This window comes from Nicotiana tabacum, chromosome 14 (genome assembly GCF_000715075.1).
Source record: "Nicotiana tabacum cultivar K326 chromosome 14, ASM71507v2, whole genome shotgun sequence".
Lineage (NCBI taxonomy): Eukaryota > Viridiplantae > Streptophyta > Magnoliopsida > Solanales > Solanaceae > Nicotiana > Nicotiana tabacum.
The window spans coordinates 8,397,584-8,413,071 of record NC_134093.1 but is presented as its reverse complement, the minus strand read 5'-3'; the positions used below and the strand labels follow the sequence as shown (position 1 = coordinate 8,413,071).

The following is a 15,488-nucleotide window of genomic DNA, read 5'->3' as shown; positions in this document are numbered from 1 at the left end:
AAGATTCATCATGATTAATCATAATGCAGCAAAAGTGACAATTTACAAGAACCCAGTCAGACTCTGTCAGCTTGGTAAACTACAGTTAGCTCTTTTAATGCCAAAGTCATAGATTTTTTAGATGTATATAAGGCTAATTCACCAATTCATCTTTCATATAATCTTGAAAGAAGCTAAGTTTTCAAATTAAGAAATGCTTGCATCAGTTATCTGACTGCTTAGCAGTAAGTCATTTTCAAAGTGCTGCATTTGAGAATTTAATCTACATGTTGAAGCAGAAAATAGGTTGCTATAGTGGTGAGCAACATCCACTTCCAATCAAGAGGTTGTGAGTTCGAGTCACCCCAAGAGCAAGGTGGGGAGAGTTCTTGGAGGGAGGGAGTTCAGGGTCTATTGGAAACAGCCTCTCTACCTCAGGGTAGGGGTAAAGTCTGCGTACACACTACCCTCCCCAAATCCTACAAGTGAGATTATACTGTTATTGTTGTGGTCGTCGTCCTCGTCGTCTCTTGTTGTGGTTCTACTACCTGACCAGATAGATCAAATTCAGAATGCATTTGTCGCGCAAATGAGTGTTCTATTTCTGAAATTAACTAGTATCAGTGAAATTAACTTGCTTTATCTTGGATCAACCCAAATTTATGAACCAAAACTATCTCTGATACTAGCTTTTCTTGATAACGATGTGAAAAAAAGGTTACTAGCTTTTCTTGATAAGTAGTTTCATTAGCATAGACTCAGAACCAAGCCAATCTCGATTAAGAAAAAGTTGTATAGTAAGGATGGATGCAGGTTGACTGTCTTCTTATCAAAAGTTACATTTAATATTTTATACGGAGAAGGGTCAAAAATGCCCCTGAACTACTGAAAAAGGTCTAAAACATACCCTTCATCCATCTATTGGGCTAAAAATACCCCAGCATCTACCTTTTTGGTTCACTTATGCCCTTCGACTGTTAGGTCGATGCTGAATTTTAAGAATAATTATTTAAATTTCACGTGGCAACTTCTTATTGGTCGAAATTAAAACATCTAACCTATTAAAAAGATTCACTCATATCTACTCGTTTTTCGTACTAACCCGCCCCAAACACTAACCTGACCCGAATAAAAAGTTCAAATAAAAAAAGACGCCCCACTTCAATCTGACCCATGGATTTACATGTGTTCATTTTCTTGATTAATCTCATATATAACATTATCATCGAATAAAGGTTTATGAACAAATTAAACAATCAAAAAAAGCCTAGCTTGAATGAACCAATGATTTTCTTGATAATAATGTGGGACAGAAAACTAGGGGTAGTCCAACGGTTTATGATATCTTCCAAACAATCACTTTGAGTGATTAAATTAAACTCATCTTGAATATAATGCAATTTGTATCTATCATGTAAATTGAACTGGATGCCATAACAAGAAAAAGAAAATCACGTAGTAAATTTGCGTCTATATGTTCGCTACCACTTCCATGGAGCTTGACTTTTTAGTTTAACTTTTTGTTCGGGTGGGGTTAGTGTTTGAAGCGGGTTAGTACGAAAAACTGATAGATATAAGTGTGTCTTTCTAATGAGTTAGATGTTTTAATTCTGGCCAATAAGAAGTTGTCACATGGAATTTAAATAGTTATTATTTTTAATTCGGCATTGACCTAACGGTCAAAGGGCATAAGTGAGCCAAAAAGCTGGATGGAGGGGTATTTTTAGCCCAATAGGTAGATGAAGGGTATTCTTAAACCTTTTTCAATAGTTTAGAGGCATTTTTAACCAATTTCCGTATTTTATATAGCTGCATACTATGTTGTTCGGACTCTCCAAAAGTGTTGCCGCACCCGTGTCGGATCCTTCAAAAATGCACTAAATTTGAAGGATCCGACACGCACCCAACAATATTTTCGAAGAGTCCGAGTAACATAGGCCGCATATACTTGGCACATTTTAAATATGCTGAAGCTTGAGCTGGATTGTTCGATTTCAACACCAGAAAATTCTGCCAACAGCATTGTCTACTATGTTACAGTTTGAGAGATTACAGCATTATGTATAGAAAGATGTAAATGTCCGTGTAAATTATTTTTTAAATACAACGCTAACATTCATTTGTGGGGTACCAGTTAGGCGAAGGAGCACAATTTGTTTTTTGTTTTTTTTAAATCTAAGACCCCCATTTTTTTGGTTTCTTATAATATTTTATTATTTTTATGGTTTCTGTTGATGGTACTGACATATTGTCTCTTTCGTCTTTGTCGTTTTTTTGAGCCGAGGGTTTATCAGAAACAATATCTCTACTCCATAAGGTAGGGGTAAGGTCTGCGTATACACTACCTCCCCAGACCTCTTACTTCTGGGATTTTACTGAATTATTGTTGTTGTAATCTAAGACCCCAATTGTGGTAGGTTAGGTCAGGGAGTCACAATATGCTTACTTCACTCTTGCATTTCAAATTACTTTCCAGATGATATTGTATGTTATTTAAGTGCACAGAAAATAGGACCCTCTAAGAGGAGGGTACAGGCACATTAAGGGTTAAGGGTACGGGGAGGGTAAGGGTAAGAGGAGGGTTTCTTAAGGGTACTATTCTTAACGGTATTTAAGTGTAAGGGCTAAGGGTATTTTTTTGGGTACGCTACCAGTACCCCTATCGGTCCTAAGGGTACTGGTACTTAAAGGTGCAGTACCGGTACTTTAGGGGTACTTAGGGGTATTTTAAATTAAAAATTCAAAACAATTATATTTAAATACAAACAAGCTTTATTAGATGGAAAAAAATTCTATACTTATAAAAATAAAATTACATAATTTGTTTCCATTTGCAGAGATTTTCAATAATTTCTATTGGTTCTTTGCTTGAAATTGATAGCACTTGTTCTTTTGCGTCCATGCTGTCTCCGGTAGATAGTACATGCATCGTTGTCTTCTTGAATTATTTCTAAGGCCAAAGTTTATTCTCTTCAAATATTTTAGCAAGTCTTCATCGCAAACATTATTTCTAACGGTTATTCTAGGAAACCCTGAAAAAGCAGTCTTCATCGCAAACATTATTTCTAACAGTTGTTCTAGGAAAACCTGGAAAACGGGATTATATGTTTCTTGTATGTAACTCCTAAACCCGAACTGGTTAGGATTTGTTTCAAAACGAGAACCCCCTCCCTAGCATTATCCTTAGTAGATTTATTACACATCTTTTTATCACTTTAGGAGTCATTTTTAATAATAAATGATTAAAATTACAACAAATAGCAACACAAGTATAACACAAATAAATGCGAAAATTAATATGAGTTGGAACGAATGTACCAAACGCCGACGACACGTTAATTGCAATTAGAGATAGAGAGAGATGGAGAATCAGAGAGATATAAGAGTTTTTGAATGAAAATTGAAAGAATGAAATGAGGTATTTATAGTTCTAAAATAGGGCTAAAGTGTATTTGAACAAACTTAGGGGTTAAAAACATAAATTAGGGGTTAGGGGAGACGCTGGGGGCTAGGGAGGCAAAAATAGCCGTTTTTGGCCGTTGCCAACGACTATTTTAACAATACAAAAATGGCTAGATTTTTTATTTTTTAAATACCATTGGGTACCGGTGCGGGTGCGGTACCGGTACGGTACCTTAAGGGTACTTCCGGTACCGGTACTAAGGGTACAAAACCGGATACCCTACCATTACCCTTACCCTCCACCACAAATCCCCCACCCCTACTCAACCACTGGAGCGGTATGGTTCAGTACCGGTACCGGTAATACCGTACCATTAGACAGCCCTAACAGAATATAGAGTAACTACTATATACGGATAGTTTAAAAGAATTCTCACAACCGTCGGCAAGGAGGAAGTTTGCCAATGGAAGCAATCAAAGAGAACGTCAAGATTATCTTATGCAGAATTGCGCTGTATCCGACTGAGAAATAAATCGTATAAACCAGCATAATTCAACGTGTTTACATAGCAGTAAAACATGTCGGAAGATATTCAAGAAAGTAAAAGAAAAATTATCAGAAACAAAAAGAAAAAAAAAAGAATCAACTAGTTATCCCATGTTATCTTCTGTGGGAGTGTAATATATGGTACACTGGGAAACCACTAATTTTACAGAGTCAAAAATTAACCACTATTCGGTCAAGTCAAAACTATTCCAGACATTCATTTACATTACATTCTGCAAAATGGGAAAAGAGGAAAAAATTGCAAGTGCTTGCTTTTGCTCATCTGTGCCATTTCCTGCACATGTTTCGTATTATAGGCTCGGCTCAACAGAGAAGTAACCTCTGCTACTGGGTTTTTGGTTTCTGGATCTTCACGTATGGAAAGTATCCGAACAAGTGCTTGATTTTGGGATTCCATTCACGTTGCTGAGCACGACAATACATCAAGAATGCATTTGCAAAGTACGAGTTGAAACCCATTAACACGTGCCACACTGCATGACCCTGTGGATTAAAGTACCAGCCCTGAATTTGCTTGCAGAATAATCGATCACATAGCCAGCAAGCAGCTCCGATCAATAACGTAGCCACATATAACTTTGCGAGCCGCTTTGCCAACGAGTCCTCTGTATGAATGTAATACTTGTATGCCCGAGGAGCGCAAAGAAGGCACAGTAGCGCATAATGTACTTTGAAACCAATGCCAAAGCGAATCTGTGAATGCACAATGGCAAAGAGTGCACCATAAAGGAACAAAAAGGTTGGCATTGTACTCCGATAATGCCAATCTGGTGAATAGAGGATGTAAATATACAGCAGCATCTCCCAGACCATTGGTGTCTCATCACCTTGCTGTTGCCTGTCAATTTAATACATGGATAATGGTATACGGACACATACAAGCACATAAAAGCAGGCAGTATTACAATTATATTTTTCATCACTGTTGTCTCCTATCTGCATGCACATTGTACATGGAAAGAAAGCATAGGGAATTAATTCCTTATTTGGAAGTCAGAAAGGACAGTCTCCAAAAAAAACTTCAGAAACAAGCACAAAACAAGCAAGAGGCGTGGAGAATCTTAATAGCACCATGGTGAGGGTTTGATTCCGACCTTGTAATCCAAAAATTCCCTCCATCTCCCCTTTAAAAACAAAAAAGCAAGAGGCACACTGAAGATGGTACTGGGTATATGATTCATAGTAGGCTTTATTGTGTCATGCAACAAGATGACAAAAGTATTCCACCGGGAGCACGACATGTAAACGATAAGAGCCACTTTCACAGCACCAATACTGCCAGTACCTTTACAAGTGAAACCTAAAGTGAAACCTCCCAACTAATAAGTTCATTGAAATCAAAGGGAAGAGCTACATTCTAAAACAAAATCTTAGTTGGCCACATTTAGAGATCCAGGTTAAATGCAGTTTTAGATCCTCTTATGGAAAGTATAAATCTGAATGCCTGTATATCCTAGGTTTATTAACACCAGTGTCTCAAAAGATTTTGTTAAGACACAAAAACCAACTCCAAGATCTCCTGCACGGCTTCACAACAGATAACAGTTCACACAGAGGAGAAAGAAAAGAAAAAAGAACTAGGGGCATGGACTGACCACCAGCAAAACACGTGTTAATTCCGGCCTCTGCCTATAAGGGGGCAACTTAAAGAACTGCTTTCACATTTCACTCCTACCAAAGATTTAACCTATCTCATCAACTACTTCATTACGACACTGTTCTTGAAATGTTATCTGTCAATCAAAGCTAAAGAGGTGCTTCAACAGGAACTACATAAAATGCCTTAAATAGAACAACTGATACTAAATCATTAACATAGTCTTCCCTTTAAATCGAACAAATTTTTTGAAATGATTAAATAGAAAAATCACTAAGTCCATCACCATTTTTGTCATGGATATTACTACTTAATGCACTAGAAACTTCTTGACAGGATCAAACCACGCATCTCTGTGCTCCTCTTTCCCACACACTTTTAGAAAAGCTGAATTATTTTGGCACTACTACATTTTCAAGAATCAGTAAGCCAGGAGATTTAAAAATTTGAGTTGTGTGTGTATACAATAGATAGAATCATCCTACCAATACAGTAACAAAATATGCAATTTGTGTTCATCTGCAAGATCAATGCCAATTAATTTTTCAAAAGTAAGCTTGTCGCGAAAAAGATTATATGATATTGTGACTACAACACAGTTAATTGTTAGAAGAAAATATTTAAGACACCAACATAAGGAAAATAACAGAAATCCAAATCTTCTATGCATGCGTTCTCTAACAGGTTCAGTCTACAAAAAGTATAACATAAATCCTACAAGGACGGGGTAGCCTCAATACAGCAGTTTATTACTTTATTTGCTGTTAGGCCACAGGTTCTCATTTTCTTAAGGCAGTGAAAAGTTGCAATCACATTAGCACGCATCCTATAATATCTTCAGTTTAGTGTCTTCCTGTTCATATATAGGAGATTTATACAATATCTCGAAAAACATGGCTAAGATTAGATGGTGCATCCTTTTGAATCAACTTCCTTATACTTTAGCAAACACAGGATGATCAAAGATTACATACATACATACATATCTATCATACACCAAGCAAGCTTTACAGAGAATATAACAGAGCCGAATGAAGAGAGTGCTTACATCTGCCGCAATGTGGCATGATATGTCATGCTCCCTATGGCAAGTATTATGTTTGATATATGGAGGACACTGAACCTTTTCTCAAACCGTTGTCTGAGGGCGTTCACAAGACCAATGAGAGCCAAGATAATGCATGGGATATTTGAAATAGTGTTAAAGAATTCTGCAATATAAGATGACTGCACATAATTTGGCTCACACCACTCTTTAGATGTTACAGGACCCCAAAAGAATATACCATCTGCCATCCTGCAAAATGTCTAACTTGAAAAAGTCAGCTTGTAGGCACTTACAATATTCGATGCAAGTAAAATACTCAAGATTTGTAGCATGTCTCAATAGTATTAAAGAAATTTAAATTTTCAATATATATCCTAAGAAGCATTATAATCAGCATCAGTGTTTTAAAAGGCGTGGGCGTAAGGCGGGGCGTTTTACATATGCCTCATCGGGGCGTAAGCCCCATAGTTATTTAATTTTTAATATTTTATAAAATAATATAATGACAGTAAATATTTATAAATAGGTAAAATTGCATAAAAATTGAAGAAAACTATATATATGTGTGCTCCATCCCCACAAAAAACTAATCAAAACAATCTATTATACGTTACTTACAAGCACAAGTAATTTGAGTCTAAAAGAATAAAGTTTTCTATATGGAGGAACAAAAAGGATGATTAACCTGCAATTTGAACTTTGAATTTGCTGCTATGAAGAAAAATGTAGTTCTCTTTGTATTTGTAAAAAAAATTAAATATTCATTGCTTTTGGGAGATATTAGCAGATTAGCGGACAAGATAAAAAATTGGAAAAACCATGAATTAGCGCTTAGATCAATAAAAAAGGTCTTTACTTTTAAATTTAATACTTTTGAGTTCTTTTTTAAACCTTTTGAGTAATTACCAAACTGACTTTTGAGAATTTGGGTATTATATGAAGGACTAATTCAACAAATTTTGTTTTAATTTGAAAAAGTCTTTGGGAATTACTCCTTACTAAAAAAACGCGCCCCGAACGCCCGGGCGTACGCCCTAAATTGCAGGGCGTACGCCTCTTGAAGACTTTCGCCCCACACCATCGCCCCGGGGCGTTTTTGGTACGCCTCGCCCCGGGGCTCGCCCCAGAAACGCCTTTTAAAACAGAGATCAGCATTACCTCATGTGAATGAACAAAAGAATTGCAACACTAAGGGATTGACTATAACCTTACAATTACTACGACACAAATAATATTCTTGGATGAACCACGAAGAATCGATACAACATGAAATTAAAAAAGAAGAAGGGACGGGGACCCAAGAACATTTAAGACAGTGATGAGTCATGGTATCCACATGATACTGCAACACAGGATCTCAGCACGGAGAATACTTGTGCTCATGACAGTAGACGACTATTCATTATTGTTAAACTTTGGAAAGTGTCTAATGCAAATCCTCAAAATTTGGCCCCAGGTCTAAAGGTCATGAATGCATTAATGAAGACTTGATTCACAGTAACTTCATCCTCATGTCTGGCTCTTTTATACTCTCTCTATCTCATATTACCTTAACATGATTTTGGCAATCAAAATTGTGAGACCAAATATCACTCAGAATATTGTCTAAATTGGCCATCAAAGTCAACTTAGATCCTAAGTGGGAAATGGAGTATATATGAAGTTATGCACACTCTGTCTCTTCTTATCAATCGATCAAATCAACAAAATTTCTTTTTCTCCAATGCACATTTCTTAAGTCCACGTATATCTCACTCAAAACTGAAAAAAATTTGCTCCCGAGAAGATCGGATGAGATTTCTCCTATCAGCAAGATCACACATATTTTTTGCTGAATTGGGAAGATCAAATATATTGCTAAACTAGTATACCTACAATGAGGTTGACATTCGCTTATAGTTTAATTGGTTGAATGTGCTATAGACTCCTAAAACCTACTTTAATTAGTTATGATAGGGAAAAAAAAAAGGAGTCTTCATACATTAATCCTTCTACATACAAATCTAAGAATAAAGCCTTGCCACATATCATTGTCAATCAAGCTACTCGATTTACAATGCCACATTTAATCTCTCACTCGAAGCAACCAGCCAATCACTAACTCAACAAGTTGTTTCAAGAAAACATACTCCTCTTTCATGAATTAATACGTGAAACCCGAAAGTACCACTAACTCACGTGAATCAACTACTTTAGTCAAATCATTAACCTCCATTGGTATACACCATCATCAACATTACCATGGGCCCTATAATACCAAAAGGTCCTCTCTAAAAATATTTCAGCTATGATCTCCAACCTTTTTCTTTTTTCTTTTTTTATGTTGCATTTCGACTACGGGGTGAATAGCCTAACTTGCTCACACCTCGACAATCCACTAGGCAACCTGCTATAACACACAAGCACAAGTGCAGATAACAGCTATAAATCTCCAACATACAACCCCCAATATAACCATTGCATTAAACTTCATTTCTCCAAAAACCATTTCCACTAACCCCGCAAATAAAAGATTAATCTAAATTGATGGAAAAAAAACACAACAATTAACAATACTCACCTCCAAAGATCCAATTTTTACACCATATAACCACCACATCTTACACTGCTTAATCAAATAAAGCCCCAAAATTTTAACCAATCCATCACCATTAGATCCCAAAGTAAAACCCCAAAATTCCCCCCCCCCCCCCAAAAAAAAGCACACACACACACACGCATACACACAGAAAAATACAATACATGCAAAATATACATATATATATGTGTGTAACAGTGTGCATCTATTTATAGTTTAATACCAATAATTCAGAAAATAAGACAAACCTTTCAAAATCAGATCCAAATTCCACACCCAAAAATATCCTATTAATCTTCCACAGATTTGCTTCCTCTAATAAATATATGTGTGTGCATATAAACACACACAGGGATCTCTCTCTCTTTCTCTTCTCTCTTGCTTTTTTCTTCTTTGCTAGGGTTAATAAGGAAAAAGAAAAAGCAAACAAAAAATAGAATAAGAAATGATTTTGCAGTTTTCTTTTTTGATCTTTTTAACTTTAAAAAGAAAATGGAGGATTTTTTTTCTTTTCCGGAAAAAGGAGGATTCGTTATTTATTCTAAGGCAAATTTTGGAATTTGCAGGGGAATCTTTTTATTTTGATTCACATTTTGTGAAGTTTTAGCCGTTGGATTGAAATAATAGACGGTTTGGATTATATTAGAGGAGTTTCGGCTGGTTGTACACGTGTAATATATCGCCAGGTGGCAACTTTTCTAACTTATGTCAAATTTTAGTTTTCTGGTAGAATTATGTCAAATATTAATGAAACTCCTCTTTAAATTCTTTCTCTTTTATTTTGAGTTTCGATTTGTATTTAGTTTCTGTTTCTTAGCTTTCAATCACTTACCCTTTCTTTTTTATTGGCTAATTAGTTTGCGCACTTTTCGATTATTTTATTGAATATTAATTACTATCTTTTATTCGAGCGTTTCCATGTGAACTCCAAATTTGCTATTTTTTTTATTAGAATGGTGTTCGGTCTCGTATACTTGAAATATTTTTTTTATAACGGTAGTGTACGGGCTGCCTCGTGCATCTTGACTATTCTACCGGATACTTATTATTTCACCAGTCTATTAATTTTATCCACCAAAATTTAGGTAGATGAAAAGAAAATCACCTAATATCTTTGCCTCGGCTGAAATTTAAACTTGAGATCTTATAATTCTCCTCGTACTTCATTTAATTATTGTGTCACATCCTTAGGTTATTGATTCTCATACAGGTCATAAACTAATTTTGGACTAATTTTTTTGTTTTCTCCCCCGATGTCGTAATCTATTTTGAAATCTCAATTAATTTGAATTTCTACCGGCTATCGCGTAAGTCTCGATAAAAGAGAAAGCGCAATTCTATGTTATGATTCAAACTTGAGACATTTGATCAAGAATAAATGGCTCACCACTCATTTTGAACCTGTTCAATCCATAAATGAATACACAGCTAAATACATCCATTTGTCAACAAAAAGTGTACTGAAATCGTTCTATCAAATTTTGTTGTAATGGTATTAACAGCACCTTAAATACAAACATTTGACCAAATTTCGTTACTACAAATATAAAAAGTAGGGGCGTTTACATCGTTTTTAATTTAAGACCTTAAATTAAAAACATTCTAATCCATGTTTAATTTTAGATTTTTTCTGTAACGACCCGACTTATCGTTTCAAAAATTTAAGTCTCGTTCGGCGGCATAAGGCCCGGAGCAGCTCGTATTACGCGTATTGATTTGCGTGTGTAGTTGAATTCAATTACTGGATGATTCAAAGTGATCTGGGACACTTGGTCCTTAAAAAGGAAGTTTAAATCTTAGGATTTTGATCGTAGTCGGAACCGTGTGAAGACGACTCCGGAATAGAGTTTCGTCGGTTCCGTTAGCTCCGTATGATGATTTTGGACTTAGGAGCGTGTTCGGAAAATTATTTGGAGGTCCGTAGTAGAATTAAGCTTGAAATTGCGAAATTCAAATTTTTGAAAAGTTTGACCGGGGGTTGACTTTTTGATATTGGGGTCGGAATCCGATTCCAGAAGTGGGAGTAGGTCCGTAATATCGAATGTGACTTGTGTGCAAAATTTGAGATCAATCGGACGTGATTTGACAGGTTTCGGCATCAATGGTAGAAGTTGAAATTTTAAAGTTCATTAAGTTTGAATTAGGGTGAGATTCATGATTTCGATGCTGTTTAATGTGATTTGAGGCTTCGAGCAGGTCCGTGTTATATTATGGGACATGTTGGTATGATTGGACGGGGTTCCGAGTGGTTCGGGTGTGTTTCGGGGTATTTTCGGACCAAATTGGAGTTGTTTGGACTGTTGTTGCTAAAGTCTAGTTTCCTTCTTCGCGAACGAGAAGAGGAATTTGAGGGGCTGATGGTTTGGACTTCGAACGCAAAGCTGTGGACGCGAACGCGAAGAAGGAGCAGGGCAAGCCTTCGCGAACGCGGCCAAGGCAACGCGAATGCGAAGAAGAAAGGAAGAGTTGGGGCTGAGGTCGTGTGACCTTCACGAACACAAAGTGCGGAACGCGAACGTGAAAGAGCTAGTCAGTTGGTCATCGCGAACGCGATGAGGAGATCGCGAACGCGAAGCAACGGTCGCGAACGTAAAGAAGGTGTATTTGGGCAAAATTAAAAGTCCCAAAAATGGGGATTTGAGTTCATAACACAAAAATTAAATTGGGAGCTCGGTATAAGGCGGTTTTTGGAGAAATTCTTGCGTGAGTGTTTGGGGTAAGTGATTCTTATCCAGTTTTGATTAATTTTCATGATTATATCTTTGAATCCATCATTTAATTCGGATTTAAATGGAGGAAAATCAAGATTTTTGTAAAATCCTACAAAAATAAAAATTTAAGATTTGGAGGTCGAGTAGTTATTGGAATTCGATAAAATTGATATGGTTGAACTCGTATCGGAATGGGTGTTCGGATTTCATGAAAATTATGTCGGGTTCCGAGGGGTGGGTCTCAGGTTGACTTTTGTTGATTTTTTTGGAATAAATTTTTAAGTTGACGTATTATTATCCAGAATTGTTTTCGATGAATTTTAATAAAGTAATAGAATTAATTTGGATAGATTTGAGCGGTCCGGAGGTCAATTCAAGCAAGAAGGCGATTTTGGAATATCGGCATAACTTCAAAGAGGTAAGTGTCTTGCTTAACCTCGAGTGGAGAAATTACCCCTTAGTCATCGAGTCTTATGTGCCATTTGTGAAATGTGATAAGCCGCGTACGCGAGGTGATGAGTCCGTACTCGGCTTATATGTGTAAATTTTTATTGAGTTAAAGTCTTGAGCATATTGTATGGTAAATTGGGTAATTATTGGTATATATTTAGTCATATATTTGTCGTGCCTAAATCCTTGTTGTTGTTGAATCTGTTGTTATATGACAATTTGATGTGATTGTTACTTGATTATTTATGTAATTCCGTGAATTTGTTGGTTTGATAATTATTGAAATTGAATTTCATTATGAATTTTTTCCTCTGCAAATAATTAATTAAATGAGCTTAAGAAGAGGTGTTTATATAATTATTAAAAATTTGAATTTAATGAAGACTTTGCTTTATGTTGAGTAATTTCTATCTCTATTGGTTGTTTTTGGGTGTTGTACCTATTGTGTGGAGCTTTTGGCTATTTGTTGTGAAATTAATTGATTTTGTTATATCCTTAGAATTTGTTATGGCCATTGAGCAATCTGTAATGTGAATTGATTTTGTTATGTTGCCGTGATAATTGTTGTGTTGTGTGAATTATTATTTTGAGGAGATAAGGGTGGCATTTCACCGTTGCTATTACGTGGGTATAAGGGTGACATTTAACTGTTGTTGTGTTGTTGGAATATTGTCTGGGCGGAGCAATAAGGGTGGCAATAAGAGTGATAAGGGTGGCAATATAAGCGATAAGGATGGTTATTGATATTGTCTGGGCGGAGCGATAAGGGTGGCTATAAGAGCGATAAGTGTGGCTATTTTCAGGGACGATATGTGATGATGTGAGGTTGTGGTGTTGATGATTTTCATGTGATGTTGTGATTTTCTTGTATTTATTTTTATACATTGTGCAATTTGTCTTGTTGTTGGTAAATTTATAACAATCTGATTTATGTTGAAATTGAGAGTCTGTGGCTATGGCCAGGCGGATTATAAAATGAAATGTGGGCACGGGGTGCCGTGAGTAAATAATGAGGATATTTTTGACACGTGAATTATCCATGCAGTTGAGATATAAAATGTGGGCATGAGGTGCTGTGATGAAATGATAATGATATTTGACACGTGAGTTGTCCGTGCAGTTGTGATATGAAATGAGGGCACGAGGTGTTAGAAAAATATGATGATTTAATTATGGGCACGAGATGCCGTGGAAACATGAAAAATGGGCTGAGACCCGTGTTTACAAAAAATATAAAAATGGGCCGAGACCCGTATTTTTATGATTTTGAAATGAGGTGTCACATGCTAACTTTTAATTGAAAGAATTATATTCAAAATATTTATTTGGAAGATTTTTTATTCAAAAAGAATTATATGAAAGAATTGTATTTGAAAGATATTTATTTGAGAAAATTATATTTGAAGATATTTAATTGAAAGAATTTTATATTCGAAAGATATTTATTTGAGAAAATTATATTTGAAAAAGAGTTTTATTCGTAAGAATTATGTGTGAAAGATATTTAATTGAAGAACTTGATTTAACTGGGTGTAAATGTATTTATCAATTGTTGAGCGATATTAATGGTTATTTTATTGTCTTACTGTGCACATCACTAGTTGTTTTATGTTACTCTTATTGTTATTTGTTTCCTATTATTTTGTATATTATATTGCACATGTTATTAGACTAGTGAGTGTCTTGACTGTACCTCATCTCTACTCCACTGAGGTTAGTCTTGATACTTACTGGGTACCGACCATGGTGTACTCATACTACACTTCTGCACATTTTGTGCAGAGCGAGGTATTGGAGATATCAGACTTGAGCAGAGTTAAAGCGAGATCGTAAGGATTCAAGGTAGAGCTGCTTAGTCGTCGCAGTCCTTTGGAGTCTTTTTATTTTATTGTACTATTAATTTATAATAAAACAGTATTGTATATTCGGTACTCGTGATCATTCCATGTATTCAGTTAGAGTTCGTGACTCAATACTACCAGTCTTGGGAGGTTGTATATTGTAATTATTTTCGCTGTTATTTTCAAAAAAAAAAAGCTTCAAAATGTAATTGAAATCAGCTTAACTAGTCTTAGAGACTAGGTGTCATCACGATATCTGTGGTGAGATTTGGATCGTGACATTATTTTTTTCGAAAATGCTCTCTTTACCTTTTTGTTTATATATATAGAGACAAAAAAAAAGACATTATACTGTTTTCTTGTTCTCAAAATGCTAGTCTTTCTCTCTCTAGTGAATTCGATTGACTTTGCAAAAACATTAGAGGGATATTGTTGAATTTTGAAATTTATTGAAATGTCCTAAAAGAGAACATTTTGGTAGTTAGTTTTTTTTGGGTTCACATTCGGTGCCTGATATTCGCTTTGAGGCCCAAACTAATTCGAATTCGTATCGTGCAAGACTCATTAAAGAAAAATATATTTTTTATCAATTTTTTTTTCATTTTCGTGACTCGAATGAATTATTGATAGTTGAATTGAAAGGGATACTACCTTGTAAAAGGTCATAGGACTTATGGCTTACCGAAACTCTTATATTATTTTTCTAATTAAAAGATTATGATCAATTTAAATGCTCCCACTTAAAAGGTTAACTTATCAACAATTGCCAAAAGATGTCAACTATCTCCATCAAACTAACTTCTATTAATATCAAATATTAAACTAGTCTCAATCAATATCTAACAAGATGTTGTGATCATTGACTTTAGTTTGACTAGAACCAAATTAAACTGCATTTATTAAAATTAAACAAGAGAACCAAAAGGTTTTGTTGGTAATTTAGAAGTACAGAATTAGTTTACTTATTTATTTCTAGAGTAAATAAATATATAAAATTCATATAATCCGACCCCTCCTTATTTGCGAGTAAAGCGTAGTTGACTTTATTGTTCTTGTACCTGTAATGCACATACATGCAAACTGATAACTATAAACAGTCAAAGCCGACATGTACTATGGGTTCAATTGAACCCATTATTTTCGACAGAGAATATAGATATATAGTGAAAAACTACCAAAATATCAAATTCTAAACTCATAATATCAAAGTACAATGAGTTTAACACTATGAATCTTAAAGCTTGAAGCCATCAAGTTTAAATCCTGAATCCGCATCTAATACCAGATAACATAAGACAATATAATGTATTACCC

At 35.4% G+C, this 15,488-nt stretch overlaps 1 protein-coding gene across 3 annotated transcripts; it reads right to left on the bottom strand.

The window, feature by feature from the left end:
* Positions 1-4,021: 4,021 nt before the first annotated feature.
* Positions 4,022-9,687, bottom strand: LOC107785688 (alkaline ceramidase). Of its 3 annotated transcripts, none has more exons than XM_016607053.2 (3): positions 9,421-9,687; positions 6,595-6,854; positions 4,022-4,787 (listed from the first exon to the last, which is right to left on the bottom strand). In XM_016607053.2, the coding sequence occupies exons 2-3, from the start codon at positions 6,840-6,842 to the stop codon at positions 4,274-4,276; spliced, it is 762 nt and encodes a 253-aa protein (XP_016462539.2). In that variant the 5' UTR covers positions 6,843-6,854; positions 9,421-9,687; the 3' UTR covers positions 4,022-4,273. The 3 variants fall into 3 exon arrangements, with proteins under 3 accessions (XP_016462539.2, XP_016462540.2, XP_016462538.2); XM_016607054.2 differs by having other exon boundaries at positions 6,595-6,843; XM_016607052.2 differs by lacking the exon at positions 9,421-9,687 and adding an exon at positions 9,155-9,259.
* Between the last annotated feature and the right edge of the window lie 5,801 nt (positions 9,688-15,488).

Bases quoted from the DNA above. Each gene is read 5' to 3' on its own strand.
- LOC107785688 (XM_016607052.2), bottom strand. From the start codon at position 9,193: ATGTGGTGGTTATATGGTGTAAAAATTGGATCTTTGGAG. The intron at 6,855-9,154 runs GTGAGTATTGTT...TTTTCAAGTTAG, and splicing joins TAAAAATTGGATCTTTGGAG to ACATTTTGCAGGATGGCAGA. The intron at 4,788-6,594 runs GTAAGCACTCTC...TTAAATTGACAG, and splicing joins CATGCCACATTGCGGCAGAT to GCAACAGCAAGGTGATGAGA.